This window comes from Dermacentor silvarum, chromosome 11 (genome assembly GCF_013339745.2).
Source record: "Dermacentor silvarum isolate Dsil-2018 chromosome 11, BIME_Dsil_1.4, whole genome shotgun sequence".
NCBI classification, from domain to species: Eukaryota; Metazoa; Arthropoda; class Arachnida; order Ixodida; family Ixodidae; genus Dermacentor; species Dermacentor silvarum.
Genome location: NC_051164.1, coordinates 117,278,625 through 117,303,226, shown reverse-complemented (window position 1 = coordinate 117,303,226; position 24,602 = coordinate 117,278,625). Strand labels below are relative to the sequence as shown.

General features: G+C 47.1%; 1 protein-coding gene across 1 annotated transcript; it reads right to left on the bottom strand.

The window, feature by feature from the left end:
* Nucleotides 1-720: 720 nt before the first annotated feature.
* On the bottom strand, nucleotides 721-22,967 carry LOC119432405 (uncharacterized). Its single transcript, XM_037699571.2, has 4 exons — nucleotides 22,364-22,967; nucleotides 2,849-3,020; nucleotides 2,260-2,429; nucleotides 721-1,159 (listed from the first exon to the last, which is right to left on the bottom strand). Exons 1-4 carry the CDS (start codon nucleotides 22,814-22,816, stop codon nucleotides 899-901), a joined length of 1,056 nt encoding a protein of 351 aa, XP_037555499.2. The 5' UTR covers nucleotides 22,817-22,967; the 3' UTR covers nucleotides 721-898.
* Nucleotides 22,968-24,602: the final 1,635 nt, after the last annotated feature.

Here is a 24,602-nt window from a genome sequence, read left to right as displayed (position 1 = left end):
GTCGCCAACCTGTCTGACGGGTCCGGTAGCGTGGTTGACGCGCCTCGGTGCACCGTAATTGGAATGCGACGACCTTTTTAAGGTGGTGGGGAAACTTGGGTGATTCCGGGAAAGGGTCCGTATCGAACACTGTGCAGCAATCGGGCTTAGCTTCCCAGCGGGCCAGGGTGCAGTTTGTACTATCACCGCACTTATGGCCAACCATTCACTCAAATATCAGTTGCTGCCCAGTGAGATAATGCAAGCACACAAAAGTCTTGCATCGCCCCCTATGCCTACAACCATAAACACAGGGGTGGAAGCAGGTTTGAGCCTTTTGGAGCAGCTCAGGAAGCAGGAATAATGCTGTTTTGGAACAGTTTGGAGCAATAAAAGGGGAGTTTTGGAGCAGCTTTGGAGCATCAAAAGACGAGTTTTGGAGCAGTGAAAATAAGTTTTGGAGCAGATTTCTAGGGTCAAACATTATTGTTAATTGACATTTTTTCATTTCTGGTAAACACAAAAAACTAAAAATTCAAATGGCTTTTACTCAACATTCAAAACTGAACCAACCACGCTTGCGACAAATTAAAGAAAATTTGTTCCCATCATTAAAACATCACAGCTGACAGAGCAATAACTAAGAGAAAACTAGAGATAAGCGATGCTTTGAATAGCTAAACCTGCTGGTTGCGCTGGTAGCGTCAAGCGTGACTTAGCGGTCACGCTTGACGCTACCAGCTGAACTCTTCAGTACACCCCTTTACATTCTAGACAAATGAAAAAACTCACGTGTGGCGCCTGCCCGCATTGCATATGCAGGTATGAGCCAGGGACAAGAAAGAAAGGAAGAAGGAAAGGAATAAAAATTTAAGACCCTTCCCCTACCGGGAACGCGGGGCCGAAGCTTGTCATACCCTCAAAATTGGGTGTCGCGTTTCCCGGCCTCGGGGTTTGCTGCCCTTCGTTGACGCTGGGCTTCGGTAAGAAGGGCTTTTAACCCGGAATCCACTGCCAGCCGTTGTAACGGAGCCTGGGCTTGAGCTGCCTTCAACACAGGATCCGCACAGCGAGCGCGAGCCTGCTCCCGGCAACATTGACGGCGTTTCTTGTCAAAAGCAGCCTGTTCTGCTGCCGACCGAACAACGCGTGGCCTTCTCATCCGTTTGTCGAGCGTGCACTGAAAAGGAGACCCGACGCAACGCACATAAGGCCCTTTCCTTTCCTTGCCCTTCCCCCAGCGTGCGCCTGGTCTTGAATGGGTGCTCCCACTGCGTGTTACAGGCGCGCGCCTCACGTGTTTCACCAGCGGTCTATTCTGAGCCTTTCCCGCCATTTTCCTTCACTTGCACGAGACGGGTTTTTTGTGGTCACACCTACAACGGCACCGACGCTTGTGAGGCAATACAAGCTTCGCTTGAAAAAGAAAACTTATACTCCCGTCATTAAAGCGTCACAGCTGCCTTGAGAAACTAAGAGAAAACTAGAGATAGATGCACTGCATAAATAAACCCGACTACACTTCAGAGAAATTAAAAATAAATGTTCACGTTATAAAAACAGAACTAATAAAATATGGCTGGACCGCCACTTTCCAATAGCTCTTTCCAGCCCTCATCCCGCTGGCTAGCTTTTTCGGGATGGTCCCGTCAAACCGCGCCGCCACGGAGGCAGCAGGGAGTTCACATGAGCGCGCCACGTCGCGGATGACAGCTAAATGAATGCGTCTCTTTTCCTGTGTAAAGTGACTGGCATGGAACATGTCATTGTGGCCTCACATTTGGCGGCACATGAAGGCACCGCTTAGGAGCAGTTTCGGCGCAATAATGCGTTTTGGAGCACGATGGCGCAGGAAAAGCAAATTGACGCAGTGTGGCGCAAATGGTGCAGCACTTCCGACCATGTAAACAGCAAGGTGACTAGAGTTTGTTTGGATCATCTGCACCAAGAGGACTGCAATGACAGCAGCCAGGTGCCTTCTCAAGGAAATGCTGTGAGGTGCGTGTTCAGGGTTCGTGCCCACAGTCGCCATGGAGTTCAAGCATATACTTCCAAAGGCACAGCCGGCAGGTGAGATGTCACATGGACCCATTCTGAAACACGGCCCAAGATGCATATGTCCATGCTCATTGGCTTAAAGCAGCACCTTGGACAGTCCAGGATGACAAATCAAAGAAACCTTTCATTCACTCGAGCAGTAAGTGATGCCATGTCAAAGGTCAATCTGACAAAAGTGCCCGGCTTGTGTGAAAACCATGAGTCACAAGGCATGTAGCTCACCTGTGGGATGAGGTGAAAGACAGCACTGCCAAGCAGGGAACCAACTGCCAGGCCCTCGAACACCATGAGCAGCCGGTGGTAGAGGGCATGGCTCAGGAAAGGCACAATCACTAAGCCCGCCAGTGAGCAGCAGCTGATGACAAACACGGCCAGCATGCCAAAGCCCCACACTGCACAACGAGGGCACAGCACATCAATGCAATCCAGCTTCAGAGGCCCATGCAATGAGGTCAACAAAGCTGTCCTGGCTTTACAGGGGAGTGCTTGGCCTATAGCGACTATAGCCACATGCTCTTCCATGCGTCATTTTACCCCTCAAAACAGTAAAAAAGGAGGGCAGCAAAGAAGCAGCGTGCTATACTGTTGGCGCAGTTCTCCTTCATTGGCAGCTGAAAAGCACGGCCGAATAAAACAGCACAGTCACAAAAGGGGGCACAGTGACATAGCAAAATAAGCCTCTTGGTTGTGATCAGCAAGGTTGTGATCCTTTAAGGATCACAACCTTGAACCATGTCACAGTAGTATTGACAAATGCTTGGGGTCTGTAGCATATCACTGACACACCACAAGGTGACAAGAAATGTCTCACCTTGAGCTGGCGTGGGACGTGTTTTGCCCCGCGGTGCAAGTGGCGGGGTAAAATCACACGACCGGTGCTGCATCTGGAAAAGCAGTACGGGACAGAGACGGACCAGCGCCTCACCCACACTGCTCTCAGCTGCTTCTGGGAACAGCTGCAGCAGATCGCCCACCGAAAGGCACTGCACACAGTGGTGGGAGAAGCACCTGACTGACATGACTTGCACTGCCGTACCCAACACACACACATATATGCGCACCTTATAATGCCCGAACTAACCTTTTCAAGTATTCTTTCTTTCCACGCACCATAACAGATTGGAACAACATACCTTTTTCACAGTTATCTAGTGCTGATTTTTTAGAACATATAACTCTTTGACATCACTGGCATTAATGTACTGCGAATTTATACCTATACTTATCTGTTTTCTTGGGTTCGGTTATCGTGTGTCTCGTCAGCTGCAGTAACAGCCTCGTAATTTTTTTTTATCTGCGTGTGTGACACGCTTTTTGGCAATTTAGTTGTGTTACAAGTGCGTAAACAACTTTATATATTGTTACAAGCACGGGGAAGAGGGGTTGATTTAGGCGTGCTAGAGCAGGAACAGCAAGCTACGAACAGCAGGAATGGCCGCTGCACAGTCGTCGTCCTTCTCTTCTTTTCTCCTTTTGATCCGCACGTCCCTTTTAAGCACTTGGACGCAACATACCTCTCCTCGCAGACAAAGCCCACTAGGCGAGTCAACTGGCTTGTCGTGGCGTGCATGATTTCAACCTGGCGACATGCGCGACTTGTGTCCGAGCAGAGCGTCGACCAGTGTCGCTGATCTTCTCGATGACAACATACGGTCCCTCGTAGTTTGCCAGCAGCTTTTGGCACAAGCCGCGCTTCCTTGTGGGAGTCCAAAGCCAAACGAGATCACCAGGGTGATATGTAACAGGTCGATGTCGTGCATCGTAGCGTGCTTTGGAGTTTTCTTGCGATGCCAAAGTCCGAAGACGCGCAAGTCGCCGAGCCTCTTCAGCGAGGCATAGCATACCCGCGACCGCAGGATTGTCGTGGTGGTAAAAAGGGAGGACAGTGTCGAGCGTATACCGGGGCGGGCGAGCATATAGAAGGAAGAAGGGGCTGTAACCGGTTGTCTCATGTTTGGCGGTGTTGTATGCGTAAGTAAGAAACGGTAGAACTTCATCCCAATTCTTATGATCGGACGCAACATACATGGAAAGCATATTCGTGATCATTCGATTAGTGCGCTCAGTGAGGCCGTTCGTTTGCGGATGATACGGTGTCGAGTGCCTGAGGTGCGAGTCACATAAATGTAGAAGCTCTTCCACGATGTCCGCTGTGAATTGACGTCCCCGGTCGCTTATAATAACATAAGGCGGTCCATGTCGCAGAACAATAACGTGAAGTAAGAAGAGCGATACTTCGGTGGCAGTGGCTGATGGTATAGCCGCCGTCTCGCAGTAGCGCGTTAGTCAGTGCAGACAATTATCCAGCAGTTCCCCTTGGATGACTAAGGAAAAGGTCCTAACAGGTCAATTCCAACTTGCTGAAAGGGCAAGCTTGGAGGCAGCACAGGTTGAAGGAGACCAGATGGGGCAGTGGTTGGACGTTTCCGACGTTACCGGAGGTAGGGTCATCGTGCATAGCCCGAAGGATTGCTGGCCGGAGACGCTCCGGCACCACTAGAAGGAAGCGTGCCCCCGTGCTTGAGTAGTTCCTTTTGTACAGGAGCCCGTCACGTACACAGTAGCTGCTTATTGCAGTAGAACGAGCTGAAGTGAAGAGTGGCTCCAATTTGGTGTCAGTCCGTTGCTCTGCTTTGAAGGCATCGATATCAGGAAAAGCGGGTGTCACAGAAGCAACGAGATGATCAAAATCGTCTGCGTTGCAGTCCGTCGTGGTAAGCGGCATACGGGAAAGGCAGTCTGCGTCAGCATGTTTTCGGCCACTCTTGTAGGACACAGTGAAGTTATATTCCTGCAACCTCAAAGCCCAACGCGCAAGGCAACCACAAGGGTCGCGAAGGTTCACGAGCCAGCACAGGGAATGGTGGTCTGTGACGACTAGGAATGGGCGTCCGTACAAGTAAGAGCGAAATCGCTGAACAGCAAAGATTACAGCGAGGCATTCTTGCTCTGTCACTGTGTAATTGCGTTCAGGTTTGCTTAATGAGCGGCTTGCATAAACAATCACGTGCTGACGGTCGTCATAGCGTTGGACCAAGACGGCACCCAGACCAACGCCACTAGCATCTGTGTGGATTTCTGTCGGCGCAGTTGGGTTGAAGTGGCGAAGGATAGGTTGGGAGGTCAGCAGGAACTTCAACTGACGAAATGCAGAATCGCACTCGGGTGTCCACTCAAACCGTGCATCTTTATGTAGCAGATTTGTCAGAGGATAGGCGACATCAGCAAAACCGGGAATAAATCGGCGAAAGTAAGAGCAAAGGCCCAGAAAACTACGAAGTTGCTTCACTGACTGCGGTGCACTGAATGCCTCAACAGCTGCCGTCTTGAGGGGATCAGGCCGGATACCGTCTTTGTCAACAAGATGGCCCAGCACAAGGGTTTGACGGTCACCAAAGTTGCATTTCTTGGAGTTCAGAACCAGACCAGCGTTCTTGATGCAGTCAAGGACAATATCCAGGCGGGTATTGTGCTCATTGAATGTGCGCCCGAATATAACAACGTCGTCAAGATAGCACATACAGATGTTCCACTTTAACCCACGCAGAATGGTGTCCATGAACCTTTCAAAGGTTGCTGGAGCGTTGCACAACCCAAATGGCATCACATTGAATTCGAATAATCCATCCGGAGTTATGAAGGCTGTTTTCTCCTTGTCTGCCGGGTGCATCGGGATTTGCCAATATCCTGAGCGTAGGTCCACTGAAGAAAAATAAGAGGCCGAATGAAGCCAATCAATTGCATCATCAATCCGGGGCAGCGGATAGACATCCTTCTTAGTCACGGCGTTTAATCTTCGATAATCGACGCAAAATCTCCAGTTACCGTCTTTCTTTCTGACGAGTATGACCGGAGCTGCCCAAGGACTCGAGGACTCTTGTATGGTCCCATTTTTCATCATGTCACTCACTTGTTCCCCAATTAGCTTGCGCTCGTTAGGCGAGACGCGATAAGGCTTTTGCCTGATCGGGCGCGCAGATCCCGTATCGATAGTATGGCGTGTTCGAGACTCAGGAATCGAGAACGCTTTGTCCGGCTGTGCAAAGTCAAACACTGACAGATGCTTAGAAAGCGTATCCACCAAGGTATGGCGCTCCCTTGTGCTGAGCGACTTGTTTATCATAGACAGAAGCTTTTTGTCCGAGACGTGGCGAAGGTCAGCAGGTTCACACGGTGGGTCTGTTAGTACGGCTATGGACGAAAACGTGTATTTAGTAAAGTAGGCAAGTTTCAAGCCGTTTGGAAGCGAGACGGGTTCTGCCGAGCAGTTGGTCGTCCACAAGCCAGCACGCCCGTTGCCGATGGATACCACACAATGAGGGACAAAAACGTTCTTCTTCACACAATTTAGATGCATTGGCTCTACGGAGGCATCGAAACTGTCTGGAACATCACCGCGACATACAACCGGAACGCACACAGAGGTAGACGCAGGCACAACAGTATCTGCGGATACACAAAGTTCACCTTGGCAGCAAGTCTCCTCTAAGAGCCTGGACGAAACATGGCCATCGACGAAAACTTCCCCCGTGCGACAATCGACGGTCGCACCACACTGTCGCAAAAAGTCGATGCCCAAAATCACTTCGTGCGTCGATCGGGGAATAACTACAAATTCCGTCGCGAAAACTCCACCAGCCAAGGATACTTCAGCAGTGCACACACAAACAGGACGCAACGACTCGCCGCTCACTCCACAAAACGTTGCAGCCTGGTCCCACGAAATACAACTTTGCGCCCCAACCGACCTTTAAAACTGAGACTATAGGATACAGTTGCTCCGGTATCCACTAAAGCCATTACAGAAACACCATCAACAAGTACATGCACTTTGTTCTTAATCATAGCAACTGCAGGGGGCATTTCTGTCGATAGCACGTGTCGAGCGACCTCACCCCCATCGGCCGCACTAGCTAGTTTTCCGGTTGCGAAGACGAGGTGGAGCGGCGCACTGGCGATGGAGATTGATGTAAACGAGGTGCACGAGAAGAAGGTGGTGGCGTCAAGCTCCTGTCAGATGCCGGCGAACGGCTCCGAAAGCTTCTCGGCCAGTAATTGTTGCCGAGAGGAGCGCCAGCTGACCAAGAGGTGGTGTACGGCCGTTGAGTTGCCCTCACAGGAAGTGCGGTCCTGGTTGAAAACCTGGATCAATCATTCCACGTTGTTGGGCGACGATTGCAAAACCTCGCTATTGCAAAACCTCTACCCCGCACCTCCACCAATTTGTTACAAGCACGGGGAAGAGGGGTTTATTTAGGCGTGCTAGAGCAGGAACAGCAGGCTACGAACAGCAGGAATGGCCGCTGCACAGTCGTCGTCCTTCTTTTCTTTTCTCCTTTTGATCCGCACGTCCCTTTTAAGCACTTGGACGCAACAATATCATTGTGTTGCTACACTTCATTGCCCTGCACATGTCGCTATTTGCTAATATTTATATGGTTCGTGCCCTTTTGCTTATCATTTTTCTGCTTTTACAATTTATTAGTCCTCTTTGCTGGTATGTATGCGATCTTGTCATATACTAATATTTGTACGCGTTGCTTGGATATATTTTTATGTACTTCTGCCCCTCCTGCTTGGGCCCTATTTCGGGCCTGCAGTATTCTGTAAATAAATATACAAAAGGAAGTGTTTGCTGCACCCTCATGACAATGCCTGTCAAGAGCGTGCTCTATACTCCTGTGCCAGTGCGCAAACTGCACACATCAAAAGGTGGCAATTCCAGTACACTTTGTTTTGGATACCAGGAAACAGTCACATGAATGTAGAATTGCTGCAACATTAGATAGGTTCATAAAACAGCATGTTTGGCCAAACAAGATAGCTGGTGCATGAGAAGCTTGCCTCATGGCAAATAACACATAGCGCACTAATGCAAATGTCATTATGAGCATACGACATCATGCTTACATTACATGTACAGGAAATTGCTAACACCCATCACACATTTGTTTTTGAATACAGGTCCGAGCAGGGGCACAGGCACAGGCAACAGAGCAGCCCAGAAGAAAAGTTTGTGCTGAACTGTGAATAAAGCACCAAATCCCTTTCAAAGCACTAAGTAAGTCGAACAAGCAATTCACCAAAGGCACGCTGTCGCATTGAGAAGGTTGTATGAAGAATACAATACAGAAAGCCCACAAAAAGAAAGAATGACAACTGCAGCTCCAGCAATTAGGCGCTAGCATACCAAGGAAAAGGCACACACTTGCCTTACATAAGATACACAACTTTTACACACATGCATCAGGCAATTTTTTTATAAGTAATGATTTGGTCATATCCAGACAACTTGTGACAGCTATTACAGCAGAAAATCGCAACAAATGTTCTAACATATGCTCTCCTTAAGGAAACAATGAAACAATATTATCCTTTTTTGGGTAACTGTCAACCTATTATTTGCAGTTAGAGTCCCAATTTCTCAACAGCACAAGTTCTGAACCAGTCAATTAAACCTATTAATTGCAGTCCCAATTCCTGAATAGCACAAGCGCCAAACCAGTCATTTTAATTAGGCGTGTGTAAATACTCGAAATTTCTAATACAAATCAAATAGCCTTCTTTATTTGATTCGTATTTGGTGTGAGATTGGACTGCTTGAAGCTGTCGCATTTTCATTTCTGTTCGTATATAAGGGATAACAACACTTACTAGAGGGCATAAGCCAAACACAAGTGACTGTTATGAATAATTCTATTGCAGGTTGATGCGGAGTGCCACCATAAGCTGAGCAAAAACATGGCGTCTCAAACATCTTCCAGCCATTCAATAAGGATTTATCATCCTTAGGCAGCGCGAGTTTATTTTTTTATTTAGGCAAAGGAATTCATTATGTGGTCACCACTCATGCTTGCATGCCTTTAAGACGATGTGGATGCTATCGGATTACACTTTGCTCCTTCAACATCTGATGACGTGCTGTTCCTGCGTGTAATTAGACATTGTCATGATATGCCTTTCAGTTTCTCATTAACAAGCTGCTCAGTTGACTGGAAGTCCAGCATAACATGTGTCAAATCATGTAAATATGTTATCGCCTTTTTCTTTTTTCTTTTTTAACAGTGAAGCTGTTCTTAGTCGACCCTTCGCTGTCTGTCCAGCGCCACGCAGGTCACGTGAACAGGAAAGGAGGAGGCGCGCCGGGGGAGGAGACGACTAATGAGAGGGCGCGGGCCGAGGGGAGGAGACGACCAGTGAGAGGCCGCACTGCGTGCGAGGAGGAGAGGCGATAAGAGAAGGTGTTTCTGTGTGGTGCGCCTTTTTGAATAACGCGCAAAGCTGCTGCCAACGCCATACGCCTTACCCCGCTCCCGCGCCGAACGCACGCGGTGTCCGTGACTGCAGCCGATGCCTCTGGCGGCGGCTCGGCAGATTTCGACCAGAGAACTGGACACTCGTCGAGTAGCGTCGGAAGTCGCTGCCTTTTCTCGCCTCGCAACGTTTCAATATAACTTCCTGTTGTAGATCTGTGTTTACTTGCGTTTATGCAACTGCATCATGTGCAACACTTGCACATGTAACACTCGGTGTAACTAACACAGCTTCGCTGTTCAGCCATCTTCATGGAATGGAAGGTGCGGCGATTTTTTTTTTACTAATGTAAACAGTATGCACGGAAACATTTACTTTCTTTAGAAATGCGAAAATATTTGTTATCTGACTTGATAATTGGAAAACACGGGGAAGGCGGGCGATGAAAATTCAAGACGATGAGCAAAACGATAACAAGGTGAAAGCAGGAGCTCCTGCTTTCACCTTGTTCTTGTTTTGCTCATTGATAATTGGAGGTAGTTTATTTCGAATATTAATATGCAATTTGAAAATTTCGCTATTTGAACACCGCAAATTTTAATTCAACTACTTTCAATCATGCACCAAGCGTAGAGAGGCTTTGGGCTTGAAACAGAGCTCCTCATTACATTGTGATCGTGATCGAAATAACTAGTGATGTGTGCTAACACAGATTGGACATTCTTTTATTCTTCCTCCCCATTCACACAAGACTGGCCTGGTTCACTACTGCCACCTGTCTAGAAATGCAAAGCACCTCTCTCATCTATTGTCCCATCATATCCTGTGCTTAATGACAATCCATGCATGTTTTCCCTGAAGGAGAGGCTTCAGTTGTGATGTGGCCTGCAACCACTGAACTGGGCTGACTAACATGTCAGCGGTCTAAAATAACATGTGATCGCAACCTCCAAGTTTTCAAGATGTAACAAGGGGTCCTTGCTTCAAGCCCAAAGCCATACGCATTTTCTGAACTTACTGCATTCATATACAGTGGTATTGAGGCCCTACACCATAAATATGGTGTAGGGCCATATTTATGGTGGCTACTCTACTTATAACTACTCAACAAAGTAAAAAAAGATGTGCAGAACTTTTGTGTCAGTACTTCTTTAGCTTGTATGGTGTTCACAAAAGTACTTTGCAGAAGTGACTATGTATTATTTATATATATATATATATATATATATATATATATATATATATATATATGTAACGCAGGAGACATGGCGGTCGTGCGAAGCTCTGTTTATTCGGAACTTCCTCTTCCTCCTTCACCACTACTGCACCGCACCGTCCTTGTGCGGTTCGTCACACGCTTCTCCCTCCCCCCGAGAAAGTCGTAGGTGTAGGGGCGGATGATATCGTCTTAATCTCCCCACATGTACGATGTCAGTCTGGCGACCGAGTGGGGCCACGCTGCGGTCGATCTTGTAGTTTACAGCTGAGATTTTGCACATGATCGTATACGGTCCTTCCATTATTGCACTGAGTTTACCGCGGTTGGGGTGCCAGGGTGTCTCGTATAGAACACAGTCCCCCACTTGAAGCTCTGAGGGAAGAAATTTCTTGTCATATTCATATGAGCTTGTTCTTCTCGTGATATGCCAGGGAATTGCGCACCGCATTTGCGCGAGCTTCCTGCAGGCTCTCGGTAACGTTGGAGAGGAGCTGGGGGTAGGATGGTGTGCCATACATATGAAAGCAGGGTGGGTAGCCCGTGACCTCGTGGAGTGTCTTGTTGTACTCGTCGACAACGTCAGAGAGGAGACGCGTCCATGGTTTTCGGGGTTCGTCGTTGATCTTGCAGCGAAGGCGAGTGACGATGGACTGATTAGTGCGCTCATTTAAGCCATTACACTGTGGCCGTTGTGAACTTGTATACAGCTGATGAATGTTATGTTTAAGGAATTGCTTGAATTTGCCAGTGGTGAATCCTGTGTCGCGGTCAGAAAGGAACTTCCGAGGCTTTCCAGCAATAAAAATACTCTTCAGGCAGGTAATGTAGGCGTCGCAGGTCTCATTTCTGTGTGCAAAAGCCCACAGATAACGGGTGGCGTGGTCAACGGCCAAGTGAATGAATCATTTGGAGGACCCGAATTTGGCAAAACCTCCGATAGTGTCCATGATCAAATGGTTGCTCCGCAGGTGGTAATGACTCTAAGGAACCAAAACATTTGGTTTTCGTCTTCTTGCAGCGCTGGCAAATATCGCAGTGTCGAATGTATTCGGAAACGTCGGTGACGATGTCAGGCCAATAATATTGTGGAGAGAGAAGTCGCAATGTCTTCTTTACTCCGACATGACCGAAAGCGTCATGAGCCTTCCGAAGAAGAGAAGACCGGAGAGCAAGAGGAACGTAGACTTTTCATAACCCTCTGCGTGTCACTATGGTCATTCCATTCTCAATGGTATGCTTGCAAGGCGGTTTGTCGTGGTGGTGCTCTCGCAGTTGTTCAGCAGATACGAGCTGAATAATAGGGTTTCTAGACAGTGCATCGGCTTCGATGTTGTTAATGCCCTTTTGATGCTTGATGTTTACGTCGTACATGGAGAGCTCTAAGGACCATCGGAACAGACGGCCTCGAGGATTTTTGATGTTCTTAAGCCATTGCAACGCCGCGTGATCGGTGATCACAGTGAAAGGTTTTCCATGTAGATAACAATGCCATTTATCTATGGCATCAATAATTGCTAAACATTCAAGTTCTGTGATGGCGTAATTGATTTCATTCTTGAGCAGCTTGCGAGAATGGTATACAACTGGATGCTCTCGACCTTCATCATCCGCCTGCTTCAAGACGGCGCCGATACCTTTGTTGGACGCATCGCAGTAGAGCACACAAGGTTTGGTGGCATCAGTAGATGGCAAGGATGGGTTCTTCCTTTACACATTTAAGCTGAGTGAAAGCCAGTTCACAGTCAGGGTCCCAGTTCCAGGTGGCGTCTTTGCTGAGTAGGCGTGTCAATGGATGAGCAATTTCACTGAAGCGGGCGATGTACCGACGGTAAACATTGACGGTGCCAAGAAAACGCTGTAACTCTTTAGGGCGTGATGGCGTGGGAAACCGCAGGATTGCCTCCATGTTGCTTTGTTTCGGAGTGACTGTGCCATTTGAAACTCTGTGTCCCAGGTACTGAATGGAAGTTTGGGCAAACTGACATTTCTTCAATTTCAGTTAAACGCATTCGCTTCTAAAAGCGTTTAGAACCGCATCTAGATGCTTCAAATGGTCTGGGAACGTGTCAGAATAGACGACAATGTCATCGAAGTAGTTCGTGACGTGCGTCAAATGGTGTTTAGTCAAGATGGACTTGACAGCCTGTTCAAAAGTAGCTGGAGCATTCCGGAGACCAAAAGACATGACAAGCCATTCGTAGTGACCGGTACGTGTGACAAAGGCCCTTTTCGGGATGTCTCCCGGATGCATGCTCACGTGCCAGTAACATGACGTTATGTCCAATGTCGAGAAGTACGTTGATTTCCCGAGAGAGTCAAAAATGTCGTCGATGCGAGGAATGGGTTGATGGACAAGATGCTTCAATGCAATCCTCTGAGTTTCATTTAGATGCACAAAATCACGAACTTCAACTTCCTGTAAACAAGCGTCCATGTTAGCCGTGGAATGGTTTTGTGGGCGAGGGTGGAGGATGTCACTCCCTTGGCGTAGAGTCAGGGTATCAAGATCCAGAGACAAGTTAAAGAGGCAGGCACTGTCCAAGCCAAGTAGGTTGCTCTTCATGCCTTGTAGAACATGTGCCTGAATTTCCTTTGTGATTTTTCCTATCTGTATCTTTAAATTGACGCGACCCAAAGTTTTGGTAGATGATGTAACTTGTTGAACATTGATGCGTGAATCTCTCATTATTTGCAGGTGAAGAGCCGCCAACACTGCTTCGCTGATACAGGTAATCGTGGCTCCCGTATCAAGAGTAGCGCTGACAGGGTACCCGTTAATGAGTGCATCAAATTGAATTAACAGAGCTTTGGGTCACCCTCCTCGTTTCCCTGGTTGGTAGCGAGGGCGGAAATGCTTGCGCGTCGTGGACATTCATTATGCCAGTACATCTGTCGGGGCAAACCATGCATTGCGCAGTGTCTGCATTCGGACGCAGGTGCTCGTATCCGCGTATTAGGTGGACGCTGATGGGGGCTGCCACTTGCTGTGTTGATCTGCTTGTTTCGCCCTGGTAGAACGCGCTGTGATTTAACTCGCTGCATAGTTGACTCTACTCGTTGCGCAGCTGAAAGCCACGTCGCTGGTGTAGACGGGTTAAGCCCAGCAAGAGCCATCTCCATATCGGCGGGAAGGCCGTCGATGAGCCCTGATATAAGGTGCGCGTCCTTTAGGTCGGCAAAACGTCCCAGAGACATTTTTTCATTGTAGTAGTCCTTCAGGGTCTGGCCCGGTTTTATCTGGCAATGAATGAACTGACGGAAAGGATCCGCGACGGTGCTTGTAAAGCGTTGCGTCATGCATTGAGTGAGGGTCTCCCAAGATGTGTCAGTGTCAAAAATCTCGGTAAGGTACCATCGGAAGGCCTCACCTTCAAGGTAATCAGAGAAATTGCACAGCTTGTCTCGCTCCGTCCATGCAGCGGCCGCAGTCTTCACCTCGAAGAGCCGGAGCCACTTGTCAAAGGAAACGTCCTCGGGTGCTCCCGAGTACTTCGGAATGTTGATGGCTTTCTTGGATGTTGTCATGATGTAGGGCACGGTAAATCCTGTCGACTAGTGTAACGCAGGAGACATGGCAGTCGTGCGAAGCTCTGTTTATTCGGAACTACTTCTTCCTCCTTCACCACTACTGCACTGCACCGTCCTTGTGCGGTTCGTCACATATATATATATATATATATATATATATATATATATGTATGTATGTATGTATGTATGTATGTATAAAGATGTCTTTTCTTTTCCAAATACTGCCACCCTATTGAGAGCTGTAGTAAACGTGGATACAAGTGAAATACAAGTATAAAAGTAATGAGATGCAGAAGAAATAACCTTAAACTTGGTTCGGTATGTTATCGTACAGTGCACAATATCACTGACGTGCCTCTAAAAACACGAAGTGCTCACACAAAACGCTCCCACCACGGCCCCCAAATGCCATGCCAACAGCGAAACTTGTAGCAGCCATATGACCAGAACTCTGTCAGGTCTCGGACACACTTCTAAGATGAAGGTGACAACACCTGCAAGTGCTCTGAGCTGGAGTGCAGTGCCCTGAATAAACCAGGAGAATTACTTCCAAGCACTCAATTTTGATCAGCCAAATGCAAAAATGCACCACAAGAGCGCTCTATAGTGCGAGAAAGCGACCAGACAAATGTACCATTCAATCAAAAAAACACATCCTAACGATATTTTCAGCAAAACATATATTACATTGATGGCCTTTCTTCCCTCTTCCTTTCTATAATTTGCTCTGTCTTATGCATGCATTGACTCTTACGCTGGAAGGTCCCACAAGCTAACAGCTGTCAAGCAATGTAAAAAAGTAAGAGGAATAATTGTAAATGTACCTGTCCCCACTATAACGCATGCTCCACTGTCTTGAGTGACATCGAGTGCTTGCTTTTTTCAGAAGCAAATAAAGCGTTCAAGGATGTGTCGCCGCCAATCTACAGAAAACGTACACATTCATATGCTGCTAAACAGTCCATGGCAGACACATCCACCGGAATTCATTGTGCACTTCACTTAAGTGACATGCAGAAAAGAAATGTTCTACTGTCCTTTGCTACAAATGCTCAATGTGAGCGGATGCCTATTCTGACACATGCCACAGCAATGACATTTCCTTCTTTTGCACGCAAGGTCCCTCTAGCATTGTTAGTTCAGCTCCTTTCAACCAACAGGAAACCTAAACTGACACTTGGGGCACAAGGCAAGTGTTACGCAGTTTACAATGGGGCCTGTTCAAATAATCCCACCAAGAAAGACAGGCTAGCATAAAACATCACTTAAAGGGGCCCTCAACCACCCCTCGATCTTGGTGAAAAAACACAGTCCGCGGATAGCATACGCTACTGTGAACATTTCAGCCAAATTCTGCAGTCATGCATGGTGCATGGATCTCGCAAGAGGAGCGCGAAGTCACCTTTCTCTTAAATGCTCTCTTTTTAACAGAAGCCTGTGCCTCACACTTTCGTAATATAGCAGATTCCCATATGCAGCTGGTATTCGCCAATAGCTGACATCAATCAACAAGGGTGTTTGGATCAGTGCACTTGTTCCTACTGCTACTGTGTATATTTATCGACACAGTTTAATACACAGGCTGAAGAGAACAAAAATCTGCTTCCGAATTTCGATAATAATTATGTACTTCTGGAAGAAGCCGTATCGTCTGCTCATGCTTGGCAGTGCTCGCCAGTGTAGGAAAAGCTTTCGCCACCCTGCATATCGATGCCGTAGTTGTCAAGACTCGCTATCGACTAGTTCTGAACACTCAACTAGCCTCAAGCCACGTGAAACCTAAGGCCAGACCACATACACACATGCCTGCATGCGCTAACTCCTGGCCGCTCCTAATTAGATGCCTTGGCAGACTTCGCTTCGTAATGAGCTATTGATAGCACTTCAAAATGCGCAAGTTTGATGTGGCTACTATCTGTCGGTCAAGCTGGTGCAGGAACAGCAGGTCTACACCACACAGCACGGCCAGATTGCAGTATATGAACACAAGTGTGCACACTAGCCCTGTTGTGCAAAAAGCAAACACTGCCGTTGCATGTACCTGCGGTCTAGCGCCGATACCTCGACTGCCATTGGGTGCCGTGACAAGTCCACTGGCTGAGCGTACTGTGGCTCGCTGAACACAACCGTGTTTGGTGCGTCGTAGGTATCAAAATTGGGAATAGTGGCATCTACGTGAACATTCAAAATAAAATTTGAACTGCACGCCACAGTGATGTTCAGTAGGCAGAGTGTTGTCAGCACACCCCACTCCGCCGTAGCCTTCACAGAGCTAATCATTGAAGAAGGAGTGGAAGCACCACGAACAATATGTTTGATTGCCAATAACTCCGCTTCTGATGATCGTATTGAAGAACTTCTTGCAGCAAAGTATTTCTGAAATAGTCTAATTTAGATTCAAATACATTTCTCGGCTTCGATAAAGAGTGGTTCATGATAAAAAGGGGACATGAGTCTTGGAGACCAAGAAATCCCGAAAAAATTGATTTTTTTTAATATGGTATTTCGATAGCTTAGGGCAGAGTTATTGTATTCTTGGTGGCTATCAACTGTCTATCAATGTAAATACAGGGTCCCACATATTTCGCTTAATGTGATTGAAAAAAAGATTTTTCTCCTCCCACTGCACTGTTTCTCTACTGCCTGACTCCAAAATGCGACTCCAAAATGCAATCCTTCTGCAAAATTTCAGCAAGAACAGTGCAGTGACAAGCGCGAAATCATTTTTTCACACATTTTAAGTGAAATATGCAGGACCCTGTACTTCAACATTTTTTTCTTATAGCACTCAATTAAAAACTAGCTTTGGTCCTATATTTGCATTTTCAGAAAACAGAAAATTTGGGGCTTCACGCAATCTTTCAGGTGCGACGTATCGGCCATCAAGGTGCCTAGAATTATATTTTTAAAGCATGTAGTTAAATGCATAATGCACGCAGGAGCAGAAATAAGAGAAATAATGAGCTAGCTACACTTTGAACACAACACTTTGAAGTACTGTATAATTGTTAATAGTACTTTGTTATACCAAAAAAGTATTCCCACTATTGTGAACCTTACGCTTCTTAGTATTGAGCTATGAGCCTAAAGCAATATTTCGGTGAGTAGTCCTTGCTACACTGTTCCTGGGAACAATAGTAAATTACTTCTAATTAGCTGTAGAACTAGTTAGCCTACTATAAACAAGATTACATAATATTAATCAGCACAAAAAACTTAACAGTATCGTGCAGTTTTATTAAATTTGATCAAGGAGGCTTTAAAGACGGCTTTAAAGCCCGCTTGCCCTCCTAAGCCCTTTTTCTAGCATAAAAGTGATGGTCTAAAATAAGGAGGCAGGTGAAGTTTACTGTTACAATGCCCTCCAATCAAACTAACATTTCCAAGTTATGACACAGGACATCCACAACCAAGGCAAATTACCCTGTGTAGCTGATTAATTATTTTCTTTGGCAGCAAATGCTTAAGAACCATGTGTCATGAGTGTTTGTTATGAAGAAAGAAAAGAAGGAAATGAAGCCATCCATGGTGAAAAGAATGGAGCAAGAAAATTAAAAAAGAAATAAGGTATATATGGCACATGAAAAGAGGCAAGAAAAGAACAGACTGCCAAGCTGGCAGGGGCGAGCTAATGCAGCCCTGGAATAGTGAAGACATTTCTTTCTTTTTTCAGATGATCACTGAGTGAGTAAGTTGATCCAAAGTGAGGCTCTACTGCCTTCCACCTGCAGCTAAGGTGTCGTGGCAGCGCACCACAGTCGTCAGCAGGTGCAGAGGCCGACGACCTCACTCTGTCATGCACTGCCACGGCTCACCAGGAAGCCCACAAGTATTTAGCCGGCGACATCCTTTGCTATGTCGACCACCACTGCCCGTCTGCAACACACCATGTGACAGTTAGAAGATGTTAGGCACTGGGAACAGCGTCTTTTTTGTTTAGGATGACCTTCGTGTGTAGGTGTAAACTCGTGGTTCTTGTAATTTGCTATTCTTGCGAACTATTTTTATATTTCTATAAAATCTTTTTCATTATTGTTCGTCTGTCCCCACATCCCTCTATGAAACACTGGAAAATGTGACACCGTGTAAAGTGGTTGTTCAAAGCTGCTACATTAGTAGTGAGAAAATCTTTGGCTTAGATGACATAGAATCTGCCCATGTAGTATTCAAGACTTCCCTGTCAGCAAGACTGCAGTGATGACCTAAGTGGTAGAAACAGCTGCCCAGAGTTTGCCCTCAAACATGTGCTGTCAAAAAAAGTATAGGGGCCCTACCTCCAAGCTGGAGAAACTATTTCCAAAGTTTGGACATCTTTCATTCGGCAGGCAGACCATGTGGGCAACATTTCTTACAGCTGCATGCCTGCCAGCGCGCTGTCAGACCCCCCCTACACTGATCGTTGACCACCCAGCATATCAGCAGTCTGGTAGCAGCTCGGGCGGTGAGATGGGCATGAGCGTGCGCACAGGGCAATGTCTAGTTTGATTGAATTCTGCTGCGCTGTTCACTTCAGGAGTGCCCCTGGCTGCTACAAGGCTGCTGACATGTTGTGCGGTCAACGCTCGCAATATTGCTAAAAAGTTGCAAGGGTGTACATATTATATTATTATTAATATATGCCAGCAAATTCTGGCTCAGCATTTAGTGCTAGAAACCACTGAATAACAAACAGAGCACCATGACTCCTCAAGTATGTCCAAATAGGACACACAATGACGACCAATTGGAACTGCCTTAAGATCAACAGTCCAACTGGAACCAACTGCCTTAAGATCAATGTCCAACTGGAACTATCTCAACACCACTTGGAGACACGGTGTTTAAATGGAACCAGCCAGACAGAACAGGATCCAACGGCGTCCCGCTGGAAAACGCAACTCGATGCATTGGTTTCTTATCTTTTACGGGCAAGGTGTGGCCACTGCTTGACGAGGCAATTTGCTTATCTGCAAGAAACTGTGGGCATCATTCAAATTACACTACGATTAGGTTAAAAACCTAATATCTCCATTGTACGCTTGTCAAGCTATTGAATCTAGTAGCTTCTAGTGGCTGCTCCTTTCTTTCCTATAAAAAAATTTTAATGTTCTGAATAAGAATGCCTTACTCTTAGGAAGCCTACGAATGTGCCTCAATTGAAGCAATGCAATTTATTATTATGGCACTCTGACAATGTTTTTATTCCATTAAAACAATGTGCAGCTCTGTAGCATCACTTATCTCCTACAATGAACACAGCAAACTATGTGCATCTGGCCACATACTGGGCTGCTACTTTGTAGTGATGCCTTTTTCGATGCTTATGCCTTCTTGCCCTTTTCACATTCACGAGTGGTCAGAGCGTCGCTTCACGTTGAATGTGACAACTCACGAACACAAAAAGGCATTAGCAACAAAAAAGGCATCACTACAAAATAGTGGCCCTGCCCTCTAGCTCCATTATTGTCACTGTTACAGTGCACAGGTAACTGAAAATGGTTGCTTCGTTTTTGCTAGCTCCTCAAAGGGACCGGATATCCAGTAGTAAACAGCATTACATGCATGCATCAAATAATGTAAATTAGCCTTTCTTATCAAATGGGCTCCATGCAAGCTTTATACCCCACCTTGTATAAAAATTCAAGAATGTTTGATGTTCTATTCAATATTAGAAGATAATTTTTCTTGAATATTTGTATTTAACTAGAAAACACCCTCACTTTTTTTTTGCAATGCCCATGTCTTCTTCATCCACTACAGCACTGCCTGCTGTGGTGTCCAAAATACATGTACAGACACCACTACCTTTAGAGTATGTGTGGTACACAAAGCACCACACAAATTAACATGTGCAAATGATGCACGATAGCCCTATGGAATTATGGCGTACAGCAGCCCCAGAATAACTCGATTCCGTTGATATAATTCAGAAGGGCTTTTAATAGGACTGATTCGGGCCGTGAAGACCCTGCTAATAGGCGAGAATCCCCGTTGCTCCTCTCGTGCTCACCGACACTTCTTCCTCTCTTCTTGGTCCGCCGGCGCTTCCAGTGAAAACAACAAGCCCAGTGCTGAACAGATCCAGCTCACCACTGTATATTGCCACATGGGCTGGAGTTTGACCTCCAGTGGCAGTGGCAGGCAAGGTTTTGTTTTTTTTCATCACACAGTCAGGGTGAAGCATGAAGATAAGATAATGATGACATCATGATGAGAGCGTAACGAAAAGGACGCAGACACGCAGACTCTGTTTCGAGCTGTCAACTGCTGTCGCAGTAGCAATGGCGCCTGGACTTATGGCATGCAAGAGTTAAGAGCTGGTAAATTCTATTAGAAATAAATTTTCTGGTTCATGAAAGTTCAAGGTCACACAATGAGCGATGGAATGAAAAATGATAGATGTAACATTACGAGGAAGAAAGACAGCGGTATGGCTTAGTGAGCAAACATGGGTGGCTGATAAATCTTAAATCTTAAAGGAAGAAATGGAGTTAATTAAGCAAATCATGTAATAAAGATAACAGGGGGCCTATTAAGCTGAGGGCTTAGTGGAAGGAAACAGTCAGAGTCAACGGTAGATTAGAGTAGTGACTAGGAAATTTGCCAGCATATACATTAAGATGGAATGTACTGACTCATATATGGGTAATTGGAGATTGCTAGCAGAGGCATCTGAACTGCAGATGATTATTTGGTCATACGACACTGAGACATGCTGTGCATGAAAAAAGAGGTACTTGAGAAATATTTACAAAATGCATAATGCTGCAATGAGAAGAACGGCTTAGTTTCTAGAAATACAACGTTCAGAATAACGGAACTGAATTCTGGGGTTTTACATGCCAAAACCAAGATTTGATTATGAGGCATGCCGTATTGGGGGACTCCAGATTAATTTTGGCCACCAGTGGATCTTTAACTTGCCCCCAATGCACGTGACACGGGCATTTTTGCATTTCACGCCTATCGAAATGCAGCCGCCACGGCCAGGATTTGATCCTGCGACCTCGTGCTTAGCAGCACAACACCACAGCCACAGCGGCGGGTAAGATTCAGAATAAATGACATGCCCAAGGATTTTACAGGAGCTACTACTTGAAGTAGATACGACAGCATAATTCAACACTGTGACAAACTCTGTGCTACAAGTACAAAAGTCAAGAACTGTGTCACTGGCACAATGCAAAGGTCACCTATCAGGAGCCTTGGACTAAAAGACCACTCAGCACAGGGGGTACCGCTTCTGTGACATGCCTTCCCTGCCCACCTGATAGCAGCGTCTGCGTAAACTCAACACATGATCTATGCTGGTGCCGCCTGAAAACAACGATAAGGGCCTCTCGTGATTTTGCAAACAGAATGGAGATTAGGAATCCACTCAGCCAACCATAATCATTGCGGAACCACTGCTGCAGATGCCTACAAAGCTACAGGCAAACTGAAGCCTAAGAATGACATTTCATGAATCTACATTTCTGAGGCATTAAGAATCAATTATCAGCAATACCAAGAGTTATAAAATGCATAATGGCAATGTATTAAACTTTTGCATTTGCAGCTAGCCAATGGTGTTGAACACCCAGCACTTCAGTGTCCATCTTGAAAACGCCCTTTGCAAAATGAGAGGTGCCAGCTAGCACCCGACACTCAACTGCAGTGCACCCGAGGAAACAAAATGGCTTTTTCCAGCAACTCAAATTTACAAAATGCAGGCTGCACAAGTACGTCATACACAATGTATGTACGTGCAATTTTACACCCGAGGCATTATCAGCATTTCACGTTCTGCGTCTTTTTCAGAAATGTATTTTACCAGTAAAATTGGTGGTCAACCAGCAAGTGGTGGTCAACCACCACCACTTGCTGCGAGGAGCACACGTCGAACAAGTACGGTATTCATGAGGAACATGAAAGCAACATCGCTCAGTAAAGCCAGCTCTAAAAATATGCCCTCAGAGAAAGCCGAGCCTGCGCGCTCCCGTCACCGCAGCTCGGAAACGGGAAACAAACAGCGCAACATGAGGCAGCACAAAACCATTTCCTTTGACACGGGAGCAAGCTACGCGTCAATGCTCATTCAGTGCATTCAGGTAGCTTGCTGTTTTAGCGACGGGCACCAAAGCAGGTCGCAGTGACGTTGCTTGCCCAAGCAAACTTTGGTCACTTGTATTCCACTTTGCAAACAACGAACACTGTGACACAAAGCATTCGCGGTGTCATAGCGTGCACACCCACAGAGCACGCTTCACTGTAGGCAGTCAGCCCGTCACTTATACAGGCACATCAACGATGGAAGGGCACCCATGAGAGCGGTAAGACCCGCCAAAGGTCATCAGACAAACTCACCTCGGCACCCTCTTTGCAAAGAGCACTACCGTTGAAAGGAGGCGAGCAGTTTACCGCTTCGAAGCGGTGTGACAGTCTCGACGATCGCAGGCTGTTCAGCAACGACACCAACGTCTCACTGACATTTCCAGAGCGCTTAAAAGACGGTTCATACCGCCGCAAGGCGAGGTCGGCAAGTTTTGTGATATCCTCGAGTTCGGAGGCAGCACAGGCAGGCTGTAGGCTGCACAACACAAGCAGCAGCGCTAATGACACACACTGAAGGCGTCCTCGAACGCTCGTGGCGCGGTGACAATCGGCTGAAAGTAGGCGCTCATGCCGACGGCGCGGCCGTAGTACAAAACACGGCGAGTCCGCCGATGTCCAACACCCACCGTCGCGCAGGAGCATCGCGCATCGAGTCCGTCTGGGCGCACATAAGTCCGCGATCAGCGGCGACCACGACGAACGCATGCCGACCTTTGAAAGCCGCCCGCGCCTCCGTGTCGACGCGCGCTCACGAACGGAAATCACACGCGTCGCCGCCCCCGCACGTCACCACCGTCACACCGGCCGCCTTCGCGTGGACATAGAAAACCATAGCCGTGCACGCGCACCATGGCGCGCACACAAAGAGGTTCTTCATGCCCTGAGTACCTGGCTTCACCAATGCCTCCTAAAAAAACAATGCCTGGGACGTCGCTTGCTTTGCCATTGGAGGTACGCTCACAGAACACCCATATGGTACGCTGCCGTGCGTTGCGAGCGAGCGCCGCGTGTTGGCGCTAGCGACTGTACTGCCGGAGTAACGCTGTCGGCAACGCTGTGTCGGCGCAGCTGACTACGGTACAGAAAGTACGCTACAGGGGCCAGAATCACTGTAACTACGCGTTGTGCAGGCGGTTGCTTGCGCGCTCGTGGCGTGCATTTGAGGTGCGGCGTAGAGCGCGCGCCTGCTGCGTGACAAAATTTTTCTTCGAAGGAAGACCAGCTCTGGGCTGTCCGGCAGAAGATGCCGGCCGAGTCCAAGTCCTAGCTTTTTTATAAGCTTTTTTCGACCGTCTTTCGACAATGCCGTGTAATGAGTTTTGAAGTTTTGAGCATTACAGTCACTTGGCGGATTTTCGAAGAAGAGTTAAAATTTTGTCAAGATTGGTAAAATCGTGGTAAAAAAAAATGCGTAGCGAAATCGTGGTAAAAAAAAAAAATGCGTCGCGAAGAGAGCTACGCTCAAAATTTAACTCGTCTTTAACTCGTGTACAGCGCCACGTCACTAGCGCGTTGGAGATGCGTTTGAAGAACGCTGGCATTCTTTCTGCCGACGGTCAACCATGCATGCTGTGTTCGCCGCTGCCGAATACTTTCGCCAGAAGCTCGCTTATGGGCACAAGTTCGTCCAAATAAAGGCTACTGTTATCCCAAGTCACCTCCTCTCTTTGCCAACTGACAAAGACTGTCACTTCAACGCGACAATATGTAGCATGAATGTCGTCTGGTGAAGCAAAGGTCACGTTAGCAAGGGCGGGCGTGCGTCGTCTGCTCGAGTTACCATGGCACGGCGACGCGCCGCCGCCGCCGCCGCAGGTGTGTTGCAAGCAGTTGCAAGCGTTCGCCGCGAGAGGCTCTAGGGGTTGTACTATGTGGAGAGGAGGAAAACAGAAAGGGTAGGGCGCCGCGTCTCCGGCTCACGTCCCAGGCATAGTCTTTTTAGGAGGCATTGGCTTCACTTTCAATTAGAGTGTACTAGAATGGGGGAGTGGGTCCAGCGCACGCCTCGAGGGTGAAGCACAAAACGCGGAAAATGTGGCGTCGCTGCCGTCGCCTTATTCTAGAATGGCAATGCAAGCCATAAAATTAGAACTGTCGAAGTGGGTGGAGAAAAACGATGTATTGGGGGAACTACAGAATGGGTTCAGGCCAGGCAGACGCTTAGAAGACAATATGTTTGTACTAACTCAGTGCATAGATATTTCAGTAGCTCAGAAAAGACCTTTATGGATAGCATTTCTAGATATTAAAGGAGCTTATGACAACGTAGACAGGGTTGTGGGATATTCTTCAATACGAAGGCATAGATGACGATTTCGTGGAGCTGCTGAGGGGGATATATAGAGACAACCAAGTACAAGTGGTATGGGAAGGTAGAAAAGGAAATGAAATGGTGGGAATTCACCAAGGATTGAAGCAAGGATGCCCTCTGTCACCATTGTTGTTCACGCTTTACGTCAAGGGTATAGAAAAACGACTGGAAAACAGCGAA